This window comes from Eufriesea mexicana, unplaced genomic scaffold (assembly GCF_001483705.2).
Source record: "Eufriesea mexicana isolate 0111107269 unplaced genomic scaffold, ASM148370v2 scaffold2964, whole genome shotgun sequence".
NCBI lineage: Eukaryota > Metazoa > Arthropoda > Insecta > Hymenoptera > Apidae > Eufriesea > Eufriesea mexicana.
In genome coordinates this window covers 325,325-352,916 of record NW_016911017.1, presented here as the reverse complement: position 1 = coordinate 352,916, position 27,592 = coordinate 325,325, and the positions used below count along the sequence as shown (strand labels likewise).

General features: G+C 39.6%; 1 protein-coding gene across 1 annotated transcript; it reads left to right on the top strand.

The window, feature by feature from the left end:
- On the top strand, positions 1-27,131 carry LOC108550727 (uncharacterized). The gene is made up of 5 exons (XM_017904556.1): positions 1-12; positions 287-422; positions 8,272-8,405; positions 12,879-13,197; positions 26,960-27,131. Exons 1-5 carry the CDS (start codon positions 1-3, stop codon positions 27,046-27,048), a joined length of 690 nt encoding a protein of 229 aa, XP_017760045.1. The 3' UTR covers positions 27,049-27,131.
- Positions 27,132-27,592: the final 461 nt, after the last annotated feature.

Below are 27,592 nucleotides of genomic sequence, written 5' to 3'. Positions count from 1 at the left end.
ATGATTGAGTTGGTGAGGATTCGGTCCTACGAGTTTCTCAGGTGACTTCTTTTCAGCCACGCATAGTAGATCTTTATTGAATGGGCGAATGGTTAGAACTGGCCTGTTTAGGGCCTCGCAGGTCAAAAGTCGTCTTCAGAAGTCAGAACACCGGGGGAAGGGATTGCCCCCGCACCGCTGGAATGTAGAGTTTACCTCACTATTGAGTTTTACCGTAACAGTAAAAACTCCGAATCCTGCTTATTAGTCCCAGTAACCTACAGATACTTGCATTTTCTTGTTACAGAAGAGCGAGAGTAACGCGACCCAGGTGGTGCTGACGAACCTACAGCTAGACGCAGCCGACAAATACAGCTGCGAGGTGTCCGCTGATGCTCCATCCTTCCACACGGACCTGGTCTCAGCCAGCATGGACGTCGTCGGTAAGGAAACCCCTGTTTATTAACCCTTGGCCCAAGACGGGGTTGCTTTACGGGCAGCTGTACATAGCACGAAAGATCGCTGTGCACATATGTGCACGTGTACATAGACGCGGGTGTTAGCTCGCGAGCGCACTTTCGAACTGCGAATTAATGCCAGCCACCAGCTCGGTGGACTTAAAGGCTTACGCGAATCGCTGTGGACCGAGCCGAAGATAATACTGCGGGTACACGCGGCGGAATGAACGGGAATTAGGTGTCTTAGGCACCGGCAGAATGAAGCTACCCCGCGGTTAGGTTTTCCTACCCCTCACCCTTGGCTCTCTTCGGGTCTGTTCAAATCGGGTATTTGCGATCGCGTTTGTATCGCGAGAAGTTTACTGGGCAACCAATGACGCGAAAGTGACGGTTGATGATAGATTAGTAGCGAGTATTGCTAATCTAGTATTCGCGTGAACCGTGGTTGTTTGCATTTGCGAGTGACGACGCCACTGGTCTCCGATATATAACGTGTGATATAACTTTGTTTGGTAAGTCCAGGGATTAATTCGAATATATTTTTGGGTAGAACTGTGGTGTCGAATTTGAATAGGAACGTGGTTCACGAATCGGAATTTTGGAAAAGAATTTTGTCAATGGAAAAGTTATTTTCATATATTCGAAGGTTTAGATAGGTTATGGCGAACTTTTTAATGCCAGTATGTCAAAATTAAATAAGAAACCTAACTTAACTTGAGTGCTATATCACATATAGTAATAACCTCAATTTTGCTCTATTTGTAGATAAAATAAATTTATATTTTATATATTCGGAAAATCGGAAAATATTTGCAATTATTTAACGTGTGATATAACTTTGTTTGGTAAGTCCAGGGATTAATTCGAATATATTTTTGGGTAGAACTGTGGTGTCGAATTTGAATAGGAACGTGGTTCACGAATCGGAATTTTGGAAAAGAATTTTGTCAATGGAAAAGTTATTTTCATATATTCGAAGGTTTAGATAGGTTATGGCGAACTTTTTAATGCCATTATGTCAAAATTAAATAAGAAACCTAACTTAACTTGAGTGCTATATGACATATAGTAATAACCTCAATTTTGCTCTATTTGTAGATAAAATAAATTTATATTTTATATATTCGGAAAATCGGAAAATATTTGTAATTATTTAAGTCTCTTTTTAATTCTTGCTCTGTATTTGTACTTTCATTTCAATATTACGTGTTCGACGATATTTCTAAATAATTCAGCAATTCGCTTAATAATTTCATCTCTATTGTGCAATTTATTTTTATTTATTTTATTTTCCTCGTCGTCCATGAACAATGCGTGTTATAGGTTCGCCATCCCTGATTTACATATTACGTTTATCTTTGGGTCCGTTTCCCTTATCCTTCTTTGGTTTTCGAAATTCCATTTTATTTATTTGTTCAGTAAAACCCATTTCAAGCTTCGGTTTGATATCGCTGGCTTACGACGCGTTGTCGTTAGTAACTAACAGAGACGCTAGTGACCCCTAGACGACGCGACGTTGCGGTTACCGCGGAGCGCGGGAATTTTGAATACCGAAGTAAGAAACGAAGCTGCGTCGATCTCCTGCTTTATATTTTTGTTTGAGAAAATGAGAGAAAGGATTTGAGAGTCAACAGAAAGGGGTGGAAGACGTTTGTCAACACTCTGCAGCTCGTCAATCGACAAACTGGGGAACACCAAGGGTTCTGCCTCTTTCTTTCCCCTAATGTCAAGAAATAGATTTAATCCTTCGCACTCCAGTGGCGCCATTCATCGTCTGCGATTCGTTATTTACCCTCGTCTTCGTTAATGGTACAAAAATAACCAAGCTTCCTTTGTAAATAAATTCGCGTCTATAATTTCTCTCTTACAAACAAGAATTTTCCTGTCAAAATACTTCTCGCTAAAAATTATAGTAAATTTTGTACCTTCCGTTAAATATTTTTCTTTTTGAAAATAGAAAGTTTGCTTTCAGAAAATTTCTCGTTGAAGTAATGTGTTGGAGTCGTTGTTTCGTTCGAGTAAAAAATTTCCAGGAGTGCGAAGGGTCGAGTACGTTTCGTTTGAAGACAACTGCGTTTCGAGATCGAGATAAGAAGGGAGAGGGAAGAACGATGGCAGTTATCATTTTGCTTCGTTGGTCGTGGAAACTTGTTAAACGGTGTAATTAAACCGAGGGAGTGATCTAATGTCCATGAATGAATGTTGAACGACAGGATTAAAGTTTGGTGGAGGTAAAAAGAGGAGATAGCGATCGTGCTCTCAATGGGTCAGATTACGGGATTTAGGAGAGCTGGGATCGAACCTAATTTTTGAATACTCGAAATTCGCGCTCGAAACTTCGTCGAATTTCAAAACTTTCGAAACTGGGAGTGATTCTGTTTTTCGAGAGAAATATCTTGCCTGGGGACTAAGGCTTTGTAGATGAAAACGAATTTTTAAATTTTCAAAACTCGAATTGGAAATTCGGATATTCCGAAAGTCACCAAATTTTTAAAACTCGAAATATCGATTGCATATTAGAAAAATATTTTGATTTAAATATTGCTACTGGGAGCTTGACAAAATTTGTTCATGAGCCTCCATTTACAGTAATTCAACAATATCCTTGTTTAAACCCATTTTTAAAAATCCAAAATTTTTGTACCCCATTCATCTTTCACTTTATTAATTATAAATTAGATGTACATATAGAAAAATCATTTGAGGTATGATTTACACGTTTCTCTTTACTCGTGAGTCTCATATTTTTCCCCCAAAAAATTGTAGCATGTTCAAATTTTCGCACGAATGTTTCTAAAAATCCAAAATTTGGTGAACCCAATTAATTTTTCCTTTTATCAATTATAAATCCGTTATACGTGCATAAAAATCATTCGAAGGATAATTTCCACATTTTTCTTTCTCAAAAAAAAATTTCGCAATTCGAATTTCCAAGAGGAGCTCGAAAAATTTAGAATCACGAAGAAACCACAATTATCAAAACTGGAAACTTCCTTAAACCTCAACGAAAATTAGAATTTTAATGTTCCTAATAAGAAACTCGTTCCTGAAATTTCCTGCCCGAAAAATTTCCTCATCAAAGGTTCGCGTGTAACCGTGCAGGCGGAATTATCATTCCGACGCGTTCATTTATACGTAATTGCCGTTTGTTCGAATAGAATTACGGTTTAACGAGCGCTTTACGACGTCGTTAAATTTCTCGTCCGCGTTAACCGGAAAATCGTAGGCCGGGTTAGGCGTCTCCAAATTACTAAGAACGATGCTAGCTGTCGTCCTTGTATTAGGAAATATGATTAAAACGCGAACGCAGGTAGGGAAGGTAAAAGATTGAACAGGCTGTTAACCCTCGGCTCGAAGATAGTCGGATTAACCCTTTGCACTCGACCATTTTTCGACTAAAGAAGAGTAGGAGTTCAAAGATTTTCTGCTACAAAGCTGACGATATTATTTCGATCAGTAAATAAAAAATTGTATAATAATTAACACATAGAATTATTTAATTTCGATACCTCGCACACTGTTACGTTATCTTAAATTTGACATGTTAATTAATATAGATCTTCGAAATTTTATCAAATGGCTACTGAAGAACGCCTCTCGAGTGCAACTGGTTAAATACCATTGCTTTAATAAAATAAAGCAAAAGAAAGGCAAATTTAGCTACTGCGAAAGACAAAATTGCGAAGCCCAAGTGTACCTTTAATTATAACAATTACACTACAGGAAATTAGTATTAAAACACGTAGCAATAGTTACATGAAAATATATTAAATTCAAAATTTAAAGGGTTAGGTTAGGTTAGGTTAGATTAGGTTAGGTGGATTTTAGAGGGTAGAAATCCGACATAACCTTGTCCCCCCCCTAGGGGAACGTGGTATCTTCCGAAGATTCCACCCACGTAAAAAGAAAAAGGGTTGACTCCTGAGTCATTATTCCATTTCGGATATCAGGAAATCCGTCCGTCGCTTGTTGGATCTGTCACAAGTGGGTCTCATCTGTCGCGTCTGGTACTAGTAAAATTCCTAATTTTGCTTTACCTTTATAAGCTTAATCCGCTAGAACGGCTTTGAGGCACATCCGGAATTGCAGTCGCAGTATAAAATATAAAATAAACCGTTATGTCTGTTAAAAGTGTAAGCCTTAATTATAAAATCATATTCTAAACACGCTCTCCGGGACGGAACAGTATGCTAACTTCAGCGTCTTTCAGTGGTGGTGGTTGTTTAAACATTTGGATTCTTATGCCTGTCGTCTAGAGGATAATATATGGGTCTTTGTCACGGTTCATCCTAGCGGTGGTTTAGGTGACTCTGAGCATGTACAAGTCAAGGGAAGCTTACAATAGAGGCATAAAACAGGCCTCCACTTGACCTGGGACATTTCGGTCCTAGGGCCGCAACAAACATTGTTGTAATTGAAATAATTACTAATTTTCAGTTCTCTTGTTCGGTAAATAAAGAATCGAAAAACATGGAGTGTAACTCGACATAGGAGTTCCTGTGACAGAAACTAATGTCGAGTCACGCTCGACAAAGGAGTGCAAAGGGTGATACTCTAGTATTCCTACATCTGTATCAAAGAAATATCAAAAAGTTCCGCGAAACAGCCAGAACAACCGATTTCCTCTTCGCCCACCCCAATTTCTCCCTCCCCTCTCCCCCTTCCCTTCGTCCCCCTAACTCTTGCGCCATCGAAAAAATTAACCAGAAGAATTTCTCGCGGGGAAACAGAAAATTTCGTGCCGGAAGAAAGGGCAAGGTATTCTCGATGGAATATCTCGGCCCCGTGTCTAAGAGGGGTAACGAGCGACGCAGGGTGTCGCGGAATGCTCGGAACGCTCGGTGCCCCGTTGCGCGGGCTGCTGAACTTTTAATAAGTCCCAAAATTTCGAGCGGAACAGCGGTAAAAGAGCGCGTGCACGTACACGTCGAGGGAAAACTTTTTTATCAGCGTGTTCCGCCGGTTGCTCCCGCAAACTTTGCCCGCGCACTTCGCGTGTTTCGTTTCCCGACGAACGGCCAGTCACTTGAATTCTCCCTGATGGAATAACGGCGGAGGGAGAGCGAGGGGGCCAGGGGGCGGGAAAGGAGGGTAAGGGAAGACAAGAAGGAGAGGAGAGAGAGAAGGAAAGAGTTAGAGAGTTAGGGGAGAAAGGCAACAACTCGAGAGGCTCTCGCAAATCACGAAAACGATACGAGACAAAGAAGGGGGTGGGTGAGAGGGAAAAAAGGAAAAATGGCGGACAGGTATGCTTAAATAGTCCAGCTATATCCCAGATGGGAAAACGAAAATCGCGGATCTCCTAGCTGCGTGTGTACGTGTTTGTGCGTGATCGCATCCGTGTGTGTGTGTGTTTGTAGCACGGTGGATGTAGAGGGTGGTACGAGAATCAAGGGTTGAATAAATTGGCAAGGAAAAATTGTATTCTCCCGTTTAAGGGTTGTTTATTTGATATTGTTTATTACTGAAGAAAATTGAATTTTGTCGAGGTTAGATGGAATTTTGAATGGCTCGTTCGGTTTAACCCTTTGAAAATAGCAGTTATTTTAAGCGAGATGAAAAATAAATTTGTTGACGTAGAATGGAATTTTTTGATTTAGCCACTTGCGGATAATAAATATCTTAACTTGCATAGGAAATTAATTTTGGTAATATTAAATAGAACTGTGATAGCCTGATTTTTTAATTTTACTCTTTGCGAATAATAAATATTTTATGTTGGAAAATTTATTAAATTATAAATTAAATGTAAATTATAATTATTTAATAGAAGTTGAAGATGGGGTATTTTTGTAGGCGCGAAATCAACCCCTTATAGGGTGAGAATTTATCGATTTTAAGTTCCAGAACGCTTTTGCAAATATTTTATTTCGAAAAGAAAAATATTATCGGTGACCATATACACGTTTATCAAAATTTTTCTTATTTTGAAAGTGTATTTAAATATTTTGTAATATTTCTTATTTAACTTTTTCCTTTTAATTAATGAATTGAATCAGTAATGTAATAATTTTACATAATAATTAATGAATAATATACTTAGATTCTATTTTACATTGATAATTTTTTAATTTATTATTTATTTAAAAATTTGGTATTTAAGCAAGGGATATATGTGATTGAGGCCACTCTTGTAACTACTAATTTGCATCGTTACTTTCTTTTAATCAATACGTAATAATTATAGATAATAGTAATGAATAATATAGGTAGATTATATTCTACATTGATGATTTTTTAATTTATTATATATTTAGAAATTTGATATTTAGGCAAGGGATATACGTACCAATTTGCATCGTTACTTTCTTTTAATCCCCATCACTGCGATTTACGCAATTATGAAAACTCCTGGATTGAGCAAGCATTTAATTTTAATTAGCCTCTATATATTTATTTCTTTTACAATGAAACTGCAAAAGCTTCTGGGATTCATACAAATTTCTCGCACGTTGGTACGCGTTAAATATAATTTTAATCGTACGATGAGTAGCTCATTTTCCTGTATTTTGATATGGAAAATCCACTAGCACGACTCCGAGGGCCAATTTGAATTTCATAAATAAATATAGCTTCTCGTCGAAGGTTTAAAAATTATTATTTCGATTCAACGTTCGACAAGATTTAACTGGAAATAAAACATCCTATTTTACCCCCCTGATATTAAATTCTATTTTCAACTATTTTCGTTATTTCGGTTACTCGCGCCACGATTTCGGGGACACCCTGTACACACAGTACCCGTGTCTATGTACCCGTGCATGTACCGCAGACGAGAAATATCAAACGCACCCCGTTCGAAAACACTTCCCCGGAAATATTTGGCACGCTCCGATCCGAAAGGGGGTTCGGGACAATACTTGTCTCTCTTACGAATGCATTATTCCGATATCGAAACGCGGACTCGAATTGCCAGCCATAAAAGAAGAATTTTTCATCAGCCGCTCGCGCTCGCGCGTGCTAGCACACGAGAGGATCTATCGGCTCCGTTCTCTGCACACGTGAACACACGTGAACACACGTGAACACACCGGTTGGTTGCTGCATCCGGGAATCTTGAAAAGTTTCCTCCTGCGCCCAACCAGCGAATCCACTATGCATATATGTACATACACACACGCATACACTTGCCGCTATAGGTATCTGGCCACTTAGTATGATCAAGTCTAAAGATTCCTATCTTCGCTGCAGTGCAAATATTTTTATGCTCCACAACGATTATTCCTTGTATTTGTCGTGAGTTTGTATTCGAAAATTTTTTGGACGTTTTGCATATGAAGAATATCAGGTATAAATGGGTGAAGAAGTGAAAGAAGGTTCTTAAAAACAACGTGAGAAATTAATTTTGTGCGTATTAGAGGGAAGATAGTGAAAATAAGTATAAAAGCTATAACATTGAATGTGGAATTTTTAATCAAATTTTGAAATTATTTATTTATGACAAAAATAAATTTTTGAAATGTGCAAATAGATGTTCAAGTATTTTGCCTTACCTTTTTCTTAAAATGGGAAAAAGCTGAATGACCAGATTCGAGTTTGCATCTGCAGTTTACGTTAATGTATTCCTTCAATGTGTGACGCATGCTTCGTTCTAATAATTGCACGTACGACACACGTACGATCGTATTTCCGTGATATCGGATAAAACGGAGGCCAGATACTTAGAGAGGGCAGCATATAAATCTCTCTATATTTATACACGTAGAGACCCATCGTACATACACGTACACACTTATCCACAAATACGTAGGAATAGTCGAACGTCAAAGCAGCGTTTCGAACATGCTCCGCATACTTCCTGCCCCGTGTGTACCTGACGTCTCTTGTTCCGCAGAATTACCCTCTCAAGGGCCGTCGATACATGGGTTAAGGAGGAAATACCGGATCAACGATATGCTACGTTTGAACTGCACATCCGGACCCAGCAAACCCGCGGCCAATCTCACCTGGTACATCAACAACCAACAAGTACGGTTTGCTATACGAAATCGTGAATAACGGCTACGAATTCCTAGACCCCGTTCGGTGTCTCCCTCCTACTCCAATCCGCTGTCTTCCTATCGCTCCGTCTCGCTCTCTGGCCCCTGTAAGATGCGGACCAGCCACGCTTCCGTGTCGGGAACGCCTTGCGTTGGTAAGCGCCTACCGTGCACGGCTCGGACGCTCGGACGTTTTACTCTCTGTTCGGTATTGCTCTCTTTATCTAACTCGTCTTTTTATCGCTCCGTCTCGCTCTGTGACCCCTGTAAGATGCGAACCCGCCACGCACTCGCGTCGGGAATGTCGTGCATGGAAAGGCGCCGACCGTGCACGGCTCGGACACTCGGACGGTTTACGCTGCGTTCGGTGTTTCCGTCCTTCTCTATCCCACCGTCTTGCTATCGTTCCTCTTGTTTTATAGCCCCTGTAAGATGCGGACCGGCCACGCATCCGTGTCGGGAACGTCGTGCGTTGAAAGGCGTCGACCGTGCACGACTCGGAAATAAGAATGGTTTACGGAATCTTGTCAGAGATTTCTAAATCGAGTTAATCGTCACGGGATAACACGACCATCGCGAAGTTCGATGACTTAACACGTTCGTTCCGACTACCTAATCGATCGCGCTAAATTCGTGGCCCGGCTTCCTGGTTTTATCTTACACCGAAATAGAACGGAAACGAGTTACGAAATTGAAATAAACTGCGCTGCGTGGGGTCGACGTGGCCGAGTTACGGCTTTCCGATCGTTTCATCCCGCACCCCGTGGTCGTGGCCGTCGAAGATGTCGATGGCGCGATAAGCGCTTCCGTTTCGCACGATCTGTCCCGACGCTGGCTCGGATTATACGGAAAATGGATACGCGATCGAGGAATTCCTGGGAAATATACTGCGCGACTCCTTTATTTCTTTGGAATAATTTTCTCGGTGACGGGAATTAAAGGAAATCAGTTTTATCGCGTGATAAATGAAATTTTGTTTGGTGGGTTATTTCACGGCGCAGGTGATGAAAATAGTGGAGGAATTTTTATCTTTGGAGTGGTTTTGTGGGTATCGCGAGAATTCATAATTTAACGTTCTAGATACAGAATTGGAAATTCTAGAAATTTTTCTAGGATTTCCGATATTCTAAAGTGGTATATTTTTGCAGAAAAATTAGTATCGTTGGATGAAGTATTTTTTAAAGAGCTGTACAATCTTTGAAAATTTTTTGAATGAGAAAATTAATTGTTGATTAATTGTTATTTCTATAGAAGATATTATTTCTGTAGCCTTTGCATATATAATGGTTGGAAATATATAAAAATAACTATCAATTAATTATAGTTGAAATTCGAATTTACTCTTGGCACATACGATGAATTACTTAATTCTGTCATTTATATCTAAGCTTTGGATAAACAATAGTTAGAAACCTACAAAAATAACAATCAGTTAAATATATCATTGGAATTGGAAGTTTCTCTACAGTATATAGGAGAAGTGACTTAATTCTATTGCTTGCATCTATCTTTTAAAGGAAAACAAAATTAGAAATTTATAAAAGGAGTAATTAATTAAATATATAATTGAAATTTGAAGTTTCTCTGATGTACATGGGCAACTTAATAATTAATTAAATACATAGTTGAAATTGGAAATTTCTCTACAGTATTTAGGGTTACTTATTTAATTCTGTCACCTGTATCTATCTTTTAAATAAATAACAATTAGAAATCTATAAAAATAATAATTAATAGTTAAAATTGGATGTTTCTTTTTGATGTATAAGTCAAGTTGCTTAATTCTGTCACTTATATCTGTATTACACGTATTATAAAATCCAGGGATGTTGTTTTACATGGAATTCTTCTCCTCAATTTTCGTTCATAGCATATTCAGGTGCGTCCATTTCCCTTCGTATCCACTCGAACCTTCGGAATATTTATAACCGAGAATCGTCACGGTTTGTCCAGCTGAACAAATCGTTCCTGAATATAGAACCTCGAGAAGAACAGCTCTCGATTGATGAATCGAGTGTCGTCGACCCATCTTTATTCAGAACACCGATACATTATCGGCCATTAAATCGATAGAAACATCTGTCTGTCGTGATCTCCCTTATTTCTCTCGCAGTCTCTAATTATTTTCGATCGTCAAGAATGTATATAACGCGAGACAAATTTTCGAACCACATTTTCCACGGAATTACTCTCATCTATCCCTTTCTTCTCCGTTTCTCGCCATTCGAAATTTATCGGGATGAGATATTTCGGAAGAATATTTCTCGACGATTTTTACCGACACCCTCATTCGAGATGAATACGCATATCGGACCGAGCTGCGCGGATTTGATTTCGCAATGAAACGTTACCTAACGAAACCTCATGAACGTGTTTTTCTCGCTGTCCGTTGCTCCCATGAGCGACGTACTATGAAAAGCTAACGTCTGCCAAAAATGCTTCCGCGTTATGAAAAAGGAGCACAAAATCGAGAGGAAAAATAATCGAAATTCTTGATCGTGTAATGACGGCGTTATGAAAACATAGCACTGTCGAATAGGTTGTCTATCAATTCAGGTTCCCATCGATAAAATCACATTGTTACTCGAAATACCGATACTTTCGACGTGCACGATCCTCTTTATCAGCATTTTCGAGCGACAGAAGCTGTTTCAGCTTGTCATCCGCTCTTTCACGGCACGGTGAACCCTCGAGGAATTAAATTATCGTCGAAAGGAAATATTTAAATTCCCTCGGGAGTCGGGAAACCCGAAACATCTTTGTTCGGAGAAATCGGAAGAAATTTACTTTTATCGTCCACGATGTAACAGAATTTAATACCGAATGAGGGTTAACGAAGTAACGAGTCGATATTCTTCACACGTGTCCACCATTTTGCCCGATAATTCGATGCGAAAGATTGCAGGTAGCAAGGGGTTTATTAATCCTTGGCGATCCAAGCATGCCCGCGGGGCACGTTTAAGTTAGGGCAAACATCAGCTATAAATGCTGTTATTCCTCGCAAATGAAACACTTCCTGACATATAACGTGTAGCTTGCTCTTTACCCGGCAACCCGTGCAACATTGCCAAGCCTTCGCACACCAGCAAAGCGGCCATTTCGAAATCTCGTCGCTCGAGGATTCTGTAATTAACTGCAAAGCTAATTAACGAAAATCCCTTCGAAATTTTTCTCGGACTTGGACGCACCTAACTCGATACCACCCCCATAACTATAACAGAATAACTATTAAGGGAACCTTCTTCTTTAACATAAATGAGTTCTTCGAATTATTAACCCTCTGCACTCTAGAGGCGACTCTCAGTCGTCATTTAATGAGATTCTAAAGATCGATGTTAATTAATTTAATTTTCGAATTTAAAATATTAATTCTACGTGAAATAATTCTACGTTTTACAATTAATTTGCTCTTCTCATTTACCGTTTTGAAAACATTGTCAATTTTATGGCAGAAAGTCTTTAAATTACTATGTTTCTGTAACGAAAAGATCGCCAAGTGCAAAGAGTTAAAGGAATAATGCACCTATAACGCGATACTGTTCGCGGAACGAACTAACGAGCTCCTCGAATTATTTTATTTATTAAAAATATTCGGAATAAATACACTCGTATCGTTTGCAATTTTCCTTTGGCGCGATTTCGGAACAACGAAACGGAATCCGTTGTTCCAATTTCTAGAATCTCGAAATTTCGGCTAACACGACTCGGACGCGAGAGGAAGGGACGGTGTCGTAGAAGCGCGAATTACCCCGGCAAAGATGACAAGTATCCCCAGACGTCGTGGAAACTGTATTACCCGGGACCGCTGCGGGCGATTAGCGAATTCCTGCGTCGCGAGTAATTAATCGGGCGAAATTTCGTGCTTACCCTTTCGCTACTACAGGTGACTATAGTCACTGGTCACGAGACGCCATCTACACGTGACGCGTGAATAGTCGCTATAGAGTCACCGGTCATCAAAATTGAGCCTAAAATTAAGACGAGTCCTCTCGTTCCATTTAGCTCTCTTTGCAAAGAATTGCAAGCGTTATTGCGATGATCGGATTTTCTTTTTATTTTTATTTTTCTATTTTTTTAGACGTCATCTACATGTGACGTGTGCATAGTCACTATAGAGTCACCGGTCATCAAAATTGAGCCTAAAATTAAGACGAGTCCTCTCACTCCATTTAGCTCTCTTTGTAAAGAATTGCAAGTGTTATTGAGATGATCGGGTTTTCTTTTTATTTTTTTATTTTTTTTTTTTTTTCGAAAAAGTAAAGATTCCATGCCCATGCAATGTTTCCATCTTTGACATCTTTGGTGTTTCGTTCAATGGAAGGGATTCCGTGACGATGGCTACCGTAATGAAAGAGTTAAACCTAACCTAACTTACTCCTATCGATCACCGCGAAATGGCGGAAGCGTAACCAGGGGCCAGAGAATATTTCGAATTTAACCATATCGCGGGATTGTCACGCAGCCGGAGAAGCCGCACGTACGCACTGTCCGCATGTTCAGTCGTTTGGACAAGAACGAGTCCGAGTGGCAGGTATCCCAGATCAGCCTTCAGTTTCTCGTCACGCACATCCATTTTGTTGGGAACAAGCTGAAGATACGCTGCAGCGCCTCGATATACGACATCTACTGGCAGACCACCGAGGTCAGCACGGAGGAGGACAGGCCGAGGGTGATCCACTACGAGCCACCAGCTGCGACCATCGTGGGCATCAACTACCTTCAACCACCGCCCAACTTTCAGACAGGCCAGAAGAAACCCGCTGGCCACGTTGGAGTGAAAGGTAACTGTTTCCACGCGTCGCGGCCATGTTATTTCCTCCGAATGAACGCGTAGGGTGCTCTAAACGTTTCGACCCTTTGCGGTTTTGAGTAAACCGTACCGTGGCACCAAGCCGCTATCGCGATTGTCATTTAAAAGTACCAGTGCACATTTCTGCTTAACATTTTGACTGCCACGTTGGTCATATAGGACCGACCATAGTTTCCTCTGTGACGCCACGGTGGTCATTGGTCACTGGAGCGCTTGTACTACTTACAATTGTAAAAATTGAATGGAAATTGACAGTTAGTAGACTGTCAACCGTAACCAAGGCGTTACCGATGGTCACCCGTGACTGCCAATAAGATAAACAGCTGCATTGGATAAGAATGTTGTCTCATATCACCAATTTATTATTATTTTGCTATTACATGCTTCGAATAATAAAAATATACCCATGGCGTCCTGACCGAAACACGTGATCTCAGCGTGGCAGTCAAAGGGTTAAAGATGGCGGTATAATGGGGCTATGTGCTATGTGCTAGTTATCGTTATGGGTTATTTCAGGTGATCGAATGAAATTTTCGTCTCGAGGAGTCGATACGATCGAAATACGGGAATGACGTGTCATCGTGATTCTCTTTGCAGTTGACACTTTGACTGCCACGTTGGTCATATATGACTAGTCACGGTCTCTTCTGTGACGCCATGGTGGTCATTGGTGACCGGAGCGCTTGTACTACTTACAATTGTAAAAATTGAATGAAAATTGACAGTTAGTAGACTGTCAATCGTCACCAAGGCGTCACCGATGGTCACCCGTGACCGCCAATAAGATAAACAGCTGCATTGGATAAGAATGTTGTCTTATATCACCAATTTACTATTATTTTCCAGTGGCAGTCAAAGGGTTAAACGATTTTCGTTCATAGCGCTACAAGATGTCATCGACCACAGTAACTGTTTATGTGAGACCCACATATGAGTCTTTCGGCTCTATCAGTTGTTTTCACTGAATATATGTTTATATGTTTTAGTTCCTCGGTCATAGACGCATTAACCTACTCCCTACCTCTTTCCTGTCAAGCAGACTGTCAACTTTCCTACAACTCGCTTTGCTAAAGACTGTCAATTCCTTTACAAAGTGTATACAAAACTTTAAATCAAAATATTTCGAAAATGAGGGTCTACCATGAAGAAACCTATTAAGCTTTTTCAATACTAAGTACTATGCGTGACTGAAAAGAAGTCACCTGAGAAACTCGTAGGACCGAATCCTCACCAACTCAATCATTCTATCGTCATGGCAGAAGTAGAGTAAAGGGCTTCCCTTATTGGCAGAACTGACCCCTTCCTATTAGCCCTGTCATAGAACACCGTGTGACAAAGAAAGCGAAGGAAGCAACGAGACAAAATGAGACAGACGCAACGAATAGACGCAAGAGCGTAGACTCGTCCCAAAAGCATATTAACTTCAGATTCTTCCGACGAACACGTGATTATTTGCAATTACTAATTACTAATTAGCATCTCGATCAACTTTTCATCGCATTGTTCAGCAAACGTGCTGTACTGTACACATATTTTTTATATTTATGTCGTATCGTGTGATTTTTTTAAACGGTTATCTAGTATGATGCAATTACATAATTAATTTATCGTAAAAAATACATCTTAAATTTTAAATCAATTTTCATAAATGATGTTAATTATTATTACTTTCGTACTCCTTTATCTTATAAATCTTCCGAGCTATTGTCATCCGATTCCTTATCCGACTCGCTGCTTTGTATTTCCAATCCTAGGTCTTCGATTGCGTCTTCTATTATTCGAGTGTAAGAATTTTACTGATATCTTACGCCTATGTTAACGTATCGCGTTACCGAACTTGGCGGTAGTAGTTTTGGGAGTGTCATAGAAGAGTGGGTATTGCTAGTGGAATACCCCTCTTGCTCCGTAACTTAACGAGATGACTTCTTTTCAGCCACGCATAGTATGTACTGTAGCGACCATTATTCTCATCCTCGCCACTAGATGGATTCCGACTTGGAGGACTCTCTCGCAAGTAGCCCTACTGATGAGTCCACTAACAGGCCTGAACGAAACGCATCCCTTGCTTTTCCTTTCTAGCACTGCCGTCACACGAGGATACTTGCAATCTAGACGACATCGACAACCATAGAGGGAGGACTCCCTACAGCACTATAACTTACACCTACTATTATTCCAAAAACCATGCCCACGAACATAGGGTCCTCTTGTAAGAATGGAAAAATGGTTTCCTTCTTCTCAACTACGGATGCATTCCTACTTACAAACACCATATTCATTGACTCCTGATAATCCAAGATACCAATTCGAATGTAGCCTTTCTTTCGTGTTACAAACCTTCGAAATACCGACTTCCTGGTTCATTTAGGTATACCAAGGCGAGATACTCCGTATGCACCGCGTAACAGCAACCGTCTTTCGATTCGCTTTTAGAACAGGGCTCCGGAGGAACCAGACTGGAAAGCAACGGGCAAAGCTGATAATAGGCTTTGCAGAGGCACGGGGCTCGGAGTTTTTGGTTCTTCTTAACTTCCCGGGGTGTTTACGAGAAGGGTGGCTTAATGGGGGACTGTTTGGATCATTGATTGGACTTTTGATAGCGATACCGTTCAGGCTTATTTTCGAGACGCGGGGGTCGGAAAAAGACCTGCTTTTTCCCCTCTACTCTCGCAGCTTTTATCGGTTATTTCGTGACATTTATCGTGCCGGTGTAACAGCGGGGGTGTACCACGATGTTCGATGGTAGCTCAAGATACGCGTGTTCCTGGCAAACGCACGAATTATTTCCGATCTCTGAATTAGCCCTTCGTGCTTTAAAAATTTTTTTATCGGCTCGGATACCTATCTTTTAAAGTTACAACGAGGTTTTTTGAATATTTTATTAGGATAGGGGAAGGTTTCTTAAAGATCCGGGAATTCGTTTTAATACGGGGTGAATTTGTAACTCTGCTTTTCCGAGATATCTTTTCATTGGCGTCTGTGATGAATTTTCAAATGCTCCATTATTGCATTTTCAAAATTTTCGTTTCTTCGAGCCTAATTGATATATCTTCTTATTAACAGGTTGACTGCCACGGTGGTCATCAGTGCCAGGCGCTTGTCTCCTCAGTGGGGCCACGGTGGTCATTGGTATCCGAGAATACTAATTTTCTAAATTTTCATTTTTGTTTCATTCTAACCAATTTTTGAATAATTGAAGAACGTAAATAAATAGAGAATTTTGACATTCATAATTTCCACCATTTTTCTTTTCTTTGCCATATTGTTTGATAATTCGTCATTATATTCGAAGAATAATGGAAATTTCATCGTGGCCCCCTGAGTGTACCATATAATATATAATACACCATGGCAGTCAAGGTATTAAGAGTCATACGAAGAAATATGCACATTGCAATTCCATCAGTGCACTCCGGAAGAAAGGTACACTACACGTGATAATAGAATTATCTAGATAAAATCTAGATAAAATCTTCTACTATCTTTTTCCGTCTAAAATATAAGCGGAGACTCACCCTGTATATTATTTGTCCCTCCCATAACAATTTTGTTATCTTAATTGCAATATCACATTGCAATTGCATCGATGCACTCCAGGAAATAGATACTCTACACGTGATAATAAAATTATCTACACAGAGTCCTCTATGATCTTCTTCTGTCTCGAATAGAAACAGAGAAACTCTCTCTTATTGGCTCCTCCCTCCATAAAAATTTAATTTCAGATATTTTAATCGATTTTAGATATTTTTAAATATTTCTTCTCGACAAGAATAACCCATCGCTGATTGTCAATACCAGCGTGAGTGAAGCACAAGGGATTAATAATTCGAAGTAAATCGAATCATAAACCCCTTAACAGATTTCCCGCAACTCGATCGATTATTCAAAACTAATTATTCAAAACCGGCATTCCAAACGATGACAGCGGGGGCACCTCGGACGCGGTTAAGTCGGAAAAAGAAGTAGCCGTGATTCCATTAACACGTTCCGTGCCAAGGCATTTTTGCTCGACATGATCGACTAAAAATTGATACATTATCACGCAATATATGTCATTACATCGTCAATCCATGAGTAATTAGCTTGTTTAGAGTAGTTATCACGCCGAGTACCAATTTATGACACGCGTGGCGCTGCGATCGGTGAATCGACTGTGAAAGTCATTCAGTTGGAAAATTCTCGATTAGTAAAAAGAACTAGAAGAATAGTGACGTTTTACAACGATTGCCCAAATACGCCATTTTTATGCATCCCTTATTAGTGGTAGATGAAATATCAGTAACAATAAGAACAATTCTTTATTTAATTACAAAAAATGATCAAACACAAATATTAAGTATATTAATCTAATTAAAAATATATATTAGATAATATAATAATATATATTAAAAAATTATAATAATTATAATAATTAATTTCTCGTAGTCACATGCTCACACCTATTTTCACTATTACAACTCACCTATGCCAAATCTCTCTGGTTTGTTCATTATAACTGACCTATGCCAAGTCTCTCTGGTTTGTTCTTTCTACTTTCATACATTACATGAACATACATAATTCACACATATCTCGATCATTACACGCATACTCATTTATCACTATAACCTGAATCCCATTAGATATTGGCACCCCATGCACACTTGTCCCACTCGTCCCTTTCTTACAGACATCGCTCCTTTATTATATCAACATATATATATATTCAAAATCTATGTGTACTTAATAATTATTGTATATATGTAGGGATATATTTTTCTATATGTTTACATATAGATACATATACATACATATATATATTCTATATATATACATTCTAAGTCCAAATACTCTTGACATTCTTTCAGGGCCATATTCATTGCAATCCTAAGTACAGGTATCCTATAACACGGTTTCACTATAGCACGATTCATAAATTGCGGGAAACCTCCTACAACACAGCATCCTATCACACGGTTTCGCTCTAACACGATAAGAAAATTGCAAAAACCTTTGTACAGCACTGAACTTCTACACAAGCAGTGACGACGAAGAAATTTATTAAATTAAAGTTGCATTAAATTAAAATAATATCTTTATTTTTTTTCTTTGCTTTGTGTTCTACATACATTTATATTTTTAATAAAAATTAAGTTGTTTATGTAGAATTAAAAAAAGATTTGTTTTTAGTAAGTTTTCGGAACGTAACCCCCCTTTTTGTACTGGCTCTGGGTCTCATACAACACGGTTTCACACAACACGGAATTTTCTGGGAACCTATCTACCGTGTTATAGGAGGGTTACCTGTACATATATTTTCATCGGAATTAAATTTGCCATGAGATATGTTTCCAACGCATTAAATAAACATGTCTGCCATATACGTGTCATTTATGATACACGTGGCCTGCAGATCGAGTTTAACGTGTACCATGCTAAATGGTACACGTAACACGGAACTTGTTAAGGAAAAAACCTAGTCATTGATCGTCCGCGGAAATGCAGAAGCTTCGTGCTCTCGGAAGCTTCAAATTTCCTGGCTGAATAGCGTGGCATTTTAACCGATGCTTCGTTTACGACGAACCCACCCGACGAAAGACGTTAACGAGCCAACGTCGGTCGCTTCCGGGCCGATTAAGTCCACCGATCGGAATTTCCATCCTTTTAACCCCCCTCAATTTTCCCCCCTCCTCCTCCTGCTTTGCTTTTTCCTCCCCATTCGAACTAGACGGAACAACAGTTCCCGGCATCCGCCTATTTGTCCACCTCGGATAATCTGACCGTTCGAATTATCCTGGTTAACGTCAAATAGCTCGGCACGCCATCAAATAATTCGTTTCACGCCAGCTAATCCCGAGGCTGCGGCAAAGATAATTCCCGACGTATTCCGGCATTATTTGCTGTGGCTTTGGATTATTTGGCGTCAAGTGAGCCGCCACTTCAACGGCGTTGAAAATAGCAACGACTCTGACGATCATTGCGATAACAGCGACGTGTCGCGACGAATGACACTGGGAAAAATAAGAAAACACAGCAGACGAGGTGTATGCGATGGCTCGAGGTTGTTACCAGGAGGCGAAATGCAATTCGAGTGTTTATCAAACGCGTGTTCCAAATGTAAATTTCCAATTGTCACGCTTTTATTTCATGTTTGCTGCGTGCATATGTAATTTCAGCAATTTCAGCTTTACGATTGCGAGTTGCAAATTTTCACTATTGCGTTGCACGCATACCTAAATTACGTACTATTCGCAGTGCGTTATAAACGTTTTAATTCTTCGACAGTTTGGGTATTTCTGAAACACAAGTATGGTTTAATAACAGTAATAACATCACCGCGAAAATTGGATTTTTATATATTTAGTACTCGCATAAATTTTCAAATTCGATTTTCTTTTTAAGTTATTATACCTTTCCATACGTTACCAGTTGTACCACTAATAATAGGGGACACCCTGTGTAATAATCGCGATAGTTATTCCATCGAAATTATATGATCGAATCAAGAAAGGTCAATGTGAGTAGTATACACATTTGAATTTGGCGGGCGGTGCGTGAGTCGCCACCTGGCGGACTCCCGAACAACTACGGTCTTCGAATAAATCCTTTCTAGATGGGAAAACGGGAATACAGCGAAATTTCAAGTTATTAAAGTAAATATTACAATAATCCCTTCTTTCTTGTCCCACACAGGGCTTCGTTATTCCATTTTCATTTTGCAAAATCTTCGTGCGGTTATTTGACCATTAGCTGTTTGCCCCGTTTGCCTCTGCTGGTTCCGATTCGCGTTCCCTTTATGCCTCCGGCTCCTTTATCGATCGCAAAGTAAGTTATCGGATAAACGGGGTATTTGCTCGTTAGATCGCGGATCGATCGCGTCTCAGCCGGCTTTGCGGACGACCGCGCCGCCATTGTGCGTAATCGCGTGGACAAATAGCCGGACATAATATTAATATACGATACAGGGAATATTTGCAACAAATAGCGTGGCTAGAACGCGACGGGACGGGCAAAAGCGACGATTATCGGGGATAATTAATGCCGGCGTATGGATCCCGGCCGCCATGTTAGTTCCTCCGTCCCCCGCACCGTGGCGCTCGCGTAGCCGAGCGCGTTCAGCTTTAAATTTGCTAAATTAACCGGGCACAAACGAGCATTGTAAAAGGTGGTGATACACGCGATTAACCGGTGTCATAATTAGGCGTCGTTTATGCGGATAAGGGAGAGGGGGTCGGGACGGGGGAAAGAGGCGATGGGTTACGGTCACGGTTCGCTCGCGGTTCGTTCAAATGTTATTCGAGCCCTGGAAGCGTGACGGGAGCGAGCCAGGTCGGTTAATTCGCTCGCGGAGCATTGAATAATATTTGATCGAAGCCCGTGACTGGATCGAGACTGCCGGTGTAAATCAAGTCACGGGGTCCGGCTAGCGCGGGGTTAATTAGTGGGTGGAAGCGAGAGCGGGTGATGGAGCGTCGAAAGGCCGAAAATCATTTCTGCAGTCGCGTTATTTATCGTCCCCGATCGTGGAGGGGGGGCGAGAGGGCGGGATTTTTGTTCATTCGCAGTAGGAAATCCGTCATCCATCATCGTTCGAAAGGCCTCGATCGAAATTCTATGACCTACATCCGGGGGCGGCTATTAAAGCATAAGCGCACCCTCGATTTCAATTTTTTCCCGTTATTATGCCCGGGAAAGCGCGGTTTTATTACTTTCAATCCGCGCACTCGGCACCGACACGAGTAGACGGCCGTGTATTAGCGCGTGCAACGGCAGGAATTAATTTTTGCAAAGTTTCGCGCGTCCACGTAAAGAGATCCTCGCAGCGACCCCCGGCTTTTTTCCCCGGGTACCCGGTCGATTTGTTTCATCCGGGAAGAGAGATATCGCGAACGAAAAGTATGGATTTTGGTAATTTAATGCAGCAAGATATTCCAGTGGAACGATTCTTCGTTGGAAGTTTGAGGAACGTTCGCAATGGTAAATATCGCGAGTTGTTAATTTGTCCACGAATTCCACCCCTCTCGTCACGTCTCCTCGAAACTTTACAATGTTCTTGGGATCAGGGTGACGGTCTTCGCGTGTTTGCACTTCGCGAGAATGGAGAAGGTGTTCGGCACCTTTGTTAGAGGTAGAGCGACGATTCGAATGGGGTGGTATTAACCCTTTGGATTATCGCGAGTTTTAGCGGTGGTAAAAGTTCAGCCGTTGAAATAATAGTATAGTATAGTATAGAATAGTAATAGTATAGTATAGTTTATATATAGCAGTACAGTATAGTTGATTTATAATAGTATAGTATAGTATAGTAATAGTGTAATACAGTTTATATATAATAGTATAATATAGTAATAATATAGTACAGTTTATATAGAATAGTATAGTTTTCAGTATTCATATTTATATTTTTATTTTATATCGTTACTATATTATTATAAATTATTTATATTTTTTATTACAAAATTGACAATCGATGAGATGCTACTATGGGGTTAACCTCAATTTAGAGTCTATATTTCTTTTATTTTTCTCTTTCTCTATAAAGTTAGTTATCACAAAGAATTTTGTACTGTCACGAAACAATGGTACATCATTCCAAAACGCTATAATAATCTTGATAGATTTTAGGGGATGATTAATGATATAATTAATCAGAATATTGGAAGAAGGTTATTTATAATTTTTAATTTTATAACAAAATTGGCCATCCATGTAATTCTACAAAACTCAGTCTCGAGTCTATATTTCTTTTATTTTTCTCTTTCTCTATAAAAGCTAATTATCATGTAAATAATTTTGTATTGTGATTATGTACATCTTACCGACGAAACGATAATACGTAATTCCAAAACTGTATATCTTAGTGAAATTTGAGGAATGATTAAAACCTGCTATATGAGGCAATTGATAAAAATATTGGAAGAAGGTTATTAATAATTTTTATTTTTATAACAAAATTGACCCTCCATGTAATACTACTGAGCTCAGTCTCGAATCTATATTTCTTTTATTTTTCTCTTTCTCCATAAAAATTAGTTATCGCGTAAAGAATTTTGTATTATGATTATATATGTAATTCCAAAACGGTATAACTTGTTAGATTTTAGGGGATGATTAATGATGCAATTGATAAAACTATTGGAAAAAGGTTATTAATAATTTTTATTTTTATACCAAAATTGGCCATCCATGTAATTTTCTTTCTCTCTTTTCCCTATAAAAATTAATCATAGCATAAAGAATTTTGTGATCGCATAATTAACCCTTAGACTTCGTCATATAACCGCAATGCTCCGTGCCAAAGAGACAGAATACGATGAGAATACACGAATTATAGTATACTTATGGCCGGCAAATTATTTTCTCTTTGATTACCCTGCCCATTTTCAAAACAATCGCCAAACATTTCCTCTGTCTGCTAATTTCGGGGATCCATTTGTCGATCAAAGTGTCGAGTTATTTTATACACGGACAGGAATTACCGTTATGACTGGGCATCGCTGCAAGGCAAAAATTTATAATAACCTTTGCTCGAACATCAAGGCAGTGAAACGTAGTATAATCGGACTTCTCTGAAACCTCCTATACCTTTCAGTTATACTAGAAATATAAATGTCGAGAAAATTATCCACAAACGATGATTATATCCACGATAAAGGAAAGAAATTTGTGTTCGCGAAATCTCAACCCTGTAATATTAATAATTTATCTATTATATAAATATGACATTTCACGTGTATGTTATATATCGCAAAATTTTACTAGCAAACTGAATTTTCCCTGCAAACACAAATTCATCGGTGATGAATCCTCTTTAACGAATTTCTAGTAAATTTGAAACTCGCTATTGCGATGATTAAAATAATCTGAAAGCTTTCTGTTTAACCGTACGAAACTCCTAACACGATTTATTCGATTCGCCATTTGTCCACGAACGTCCACGATTATTATCAAAAATTTAAATATTCGAGAACTACGAAATAAAATATGAGGATTGCTTTGGATAATGCTACCTTTCTTCGCTGGCCGAATAAATTAACACCACCTTCGTGAATTTTTCCACCAATAGTGTCGCACACAATTTTTCTAACTTCCACCCTTAAGTTTTTAAGGGAAGTTTTCAAGGGTTTGAATTTTTACAATTTCCTAAATGTAAAGCTGTCTTTGTTTTTCTAGATATTAAGTTTGGAGTTGCGAAAATACAGGCTTTGTTCTTTATATAGACCCCACAAATATTACCGTACGATTTCAGCTCACAAAGTTATTGCTGTTCAAATATTAACATGGTATAAATTCAGTTTTCCTCTTCGCTGTATATTTACTGGAATTTGTGCTTGCACATTTTCATCGCGGTGTCAGACGTATCGTGAGTGCCATTCTATAATAAAATCGCGCACTTTTATTCTTTTATTTATTACCAGTTTGTGCATCAATAGCGCATTCACGACTGACGGGTTCAATAACAATTCGAAAATAGGGGGCCACAGTTGTTCGTTCTCTGCATTCGCTTCCAAAAACACCGAGCGCCCCGAATCAATTGCTGCCTCTTTTATTTCTTTGCTGCCAGCGTCCCGTGACTCGTGGACACTCAGACACAACTAGGACACAACTAGACTCTAATACATAACTGTAGGATTTTTGATTAAATTAATCCTATGCAGACAGAGCTGTATAACTCTATGATAACTCTATAATACAGCTATAATAACTGTCTTTTTGTGACAAAACAGGTTTTGTTTAAGTAAAATATTACATTAAATTTCTAACACGATCCTCTATTCACTAAGTACGTCTCTACATACATTCAGCCTTCTGACTCAACTCAAATCTACCTACTCTGCGTTGCATGGGAGAAGTCATCTGAGAAACTTGTAGGACCGAATCCCCAACAGCCCAACCATTCGAACATCATGGCAGAAGTAGAGTAAAACGCTTCCCTTATTGGTAGAACTGATTCCTTCCTGTTAGCCCGGTCACAGAACACCATGTGACAAAGAAAGCGAACAAAGCAACGAGACAAAGTGAGACAGACGCAAAAAATAGATGCAAGAGCGTAGACTCATCCCAAAGCGTAGTAGTGCTTCCAATTCATTGTAAGTTAACTCTGAGATAACATTTCTTTCGCGGATATCTTACGCCTATGTTAACGTATCACGTTACAGAACTTGGAGATAGTAGTTTTGGGAGTGTCATAGAAGAGTGGGTATTACTAACAAGAGTACAGGCGGAGCAAGTGGAATACCCCTCTCGCCCCGCAACCGAACGAGATGACTTCTTTCCTGCAACGCACAGTACCTCTGACTTCTTCTCAATTCTGACCGCCTCGCGCTCTTGCATCCTTACCTAACCCTTTGCGAGACTCGAAGGACTTGCACTCTCCTTGTAAGCATCCCCATATGTCCATTGTCCTCAAATCTCGACGATGTCTTCCTAGAAATCCAACAAAGAGCTTTCTCTCACTGCAAGACGAGTGGTATCAGTGAAAATTGCCCACAGACATAACAAGCATCGTTTGATTAATTCTTCCTAACTCTTATAAGACTAACTATTAACCCTTTGCACTCGAGAGGTGAGCTTCAGTCACCGTTTCATAAAATTTGGAAGATCGATATTAATTAATATATCAAATTTAATGTAACGAAACAGTGTACGAGGTTCCGAAATCAAATAATTTTACAATTCTATTGTTATATAACTCTATTTACTGCTCGAAAAAGTATCGTCAATTTTTAGTAGAGAATCTTTGCATTTCTACTCTTCTCTTAGAGCCAAAAAATCGTCGAGTGCAAAGGGTTAATTCTTCCTAACTGTTCCTAATTCTTACTAATTAACCCTTTGACTGCCACGCAGAAATCAAATGTTTGCCTCAGGACGTCGCAGGAGTGCACTGCTAGATGCAAGATTTGTTCTAATATATTTTTGATGTTCTGATAAAAATTTGTAATTGTTTAATGGGGCACTTTTGATTTCAAAGTATCTTCTAATTATCGGTTATATTCAAAATGAACTAACTGTGCATTTTCATTTAATGTAGTTCAATGTAGTTCAAGTAGTTCAAGCGCTTCGATCATCAATGACCAACGTGACAGTCAAAGTGTTAATAGAAAAGTCGGTCGAAACAACATGGTCGCACAGTTGTTGGATGAATAACGATTCGTTGGCCCTTAATCACTAGAAGGGCCTGGCTGATAAACGCAGACCAATTTCAGGGTCCAAAAACAATTGATTCATTCCTACTTTCACTAACAAGGAGACTGCAAGTCCTTCGGGTCACCGATTTAATTGAAATTTTGTAGGTTCGTAGATTTCGTCATGCTGTTCAAGAATATATATCATTATAGCCACCATTACTCGATAGTCTGTGAAATATTTGCGATTAAAGTTTTATTACTTCGATAACTACTGATTTATTTCTTGCAGTTTTCGAGTGGCGTTGTGGGTACCTAACTATAACGTGCACAGATTTCACTCATATTCAGCGGTTCGATGAATATGAGTGAATATATTGATTACTGTTCTTTCTTAATACGAGTTGGTACCAATTTTATTCTTAAAGCAGGTGTATGTGCTCAGTGATTGCAAAAAGAAAAATTCTGAGACCAATCATTTTCGCTGGGTTGATAGTTCTAGTGTTAATAACGACACCCGAAAATTCCTATGATGCAGGTCCGGAGTTTTGATTCCCGTCTCTAGTTGGTTCTTCTTCTTCAATCTATTTTTTATTCTATATTCATTTTTCGCCTATGAAAATATTGCAAAATTAACAATTGTAAACCAAATTTCTTAATCAAAAAAATTTAGCTTTTACGATTTCTTATGCTAGTATATATTTGTTATAGAATAATAAGAATGCAATGCAAGGAAAAGAGTTTTCTATAGCAATCTTATTAACCCTTTGACTGCCACGCCGAAGTCACATGTTTCCCTCGGGAAGCGGGAGTGCACCGCTAAATGCAAGATTTATTCTAATATATTTTTGATGTTCTAATAAAAATTTTTAATCGTTCAATGGGGCACTTTTTATTTCAAAGTATCTTATAATTAGCGGTTATATTCAAAATGTACTAATTGTCAATTTTCGTTCAATGTTGTTCAATGTAGTTGAAGTAGTTCAAGCACTCCAGTCACCAATGACCACCGTGGCAGTCAAGGTGTTAATATCTTGTAAATATCTCAAAAACTATTGCGTAGTGGCGGCTATAATGATATATATTCTTGAACTGCATGACGAAATCTACAAACCTACAAAGTTTCAATTAAATCGGTGACTCGAAGGACTTGCACTCTCCTTGTAAGTACCAACGGTCATCTTCACCCCACCAAAAACTGACATCATATAAGCACCCACAAAATTTGCGAAAGGTCAGTTTCAGTTTCCGCCGACTTGTATTTTTCCAACGTAGCCTTGTCGCTAGAACCCGCATTCTATATCGAAATCCGGGTTCCAACACATTGACGACCCGCGAACACCTTTGAGAGAACATGATCTCCTATACAATAACCATCTTATTATTCTTCTAATTAATCTTCTTACTATTTCTTATTATTTCCTCGTCACACGCTTTGAATAACGAAAATACACCCGTGGCCCGGTGCGCGCAATATGCAAATGTGTCGTGGCAGCGAATGCGTTAACCCGTGTTCTCGGTGCCGAGCCCTGTGGCTCGGATGTAAATGCATTTACTCGTGAATCGAAAACGCGACGAAAAGACGAACCTTTGAGTGCTAGCAGCCTGTGTGTTCTCTGTTTCCAGTTCTCGGCTCGTCCAGGTCGGAGGCAAGACTGCCGTCGGCGCGGCTGGTCCTGGGACTGTTCGCGTCCCTTTTGATCGCCATTCGTTAACCGTACCGCATTCAACTACGCGCGCTTTGGAGCTGTTTATATAAATCGACGTGCTTGTAAGAAAGTCCAGGCCGCTTTGTGTGACGCGATGATCAACCTCCGACGGCGACGGCTGACGCACGTGTCGCGCCATTTTCTGGACCACTTCGCGAGAGGAAGGAAGAGCAAGAGCGGCGGCTGACGCATCGAACGCGAGGCAGTCGGAGGGAACCAAAATGGAGCTTCTTGGTCTTGGTGGAACGGAGGGACAGGGGGAGAGCGGAGATTCGCGGGGTGAATCGCGGGAACCGGGAACGGCCATTGCAATCTCGTTCCGTTTGCCCTTGACGAGGACGATGATGAAGGAACGGACGGGTGAAAAGGTATTCGTGGCCCGCGAAGTGTGCAAGAGCGGGGGGAAGAACCGAGACGAAATACACGACGAGAATATCCGAGGAATATTTTATTATTAGACTATGTACTTGCTTCCTTTCGGCGGTGATCATGTGTTTGCAATGTGTAGGTATAATACCGTGTAGCACGTTTACGGCGCATCGTTTCGAAG

Excerpts from the sequence above, each read along its gene's own strand:
- LOC108550727 (XM_017904556.1), top strand. Across the intron at positions 8,406-12,878 it reads GGTACATCAACAACCAACAA|CCGGAGAAGCCGCACGTACG; the intron begins GTACGGTTTGCT and ends ATTGTCACGCAG. Across the intron at positions 13,198-26,959 it reads TGGCCACGTTGGAGTGAAAG|TTCTCGGCTCGTCCAGGTCG; the intron begins GTAACTGTTTCC and ends CTCTGTTTCCAG.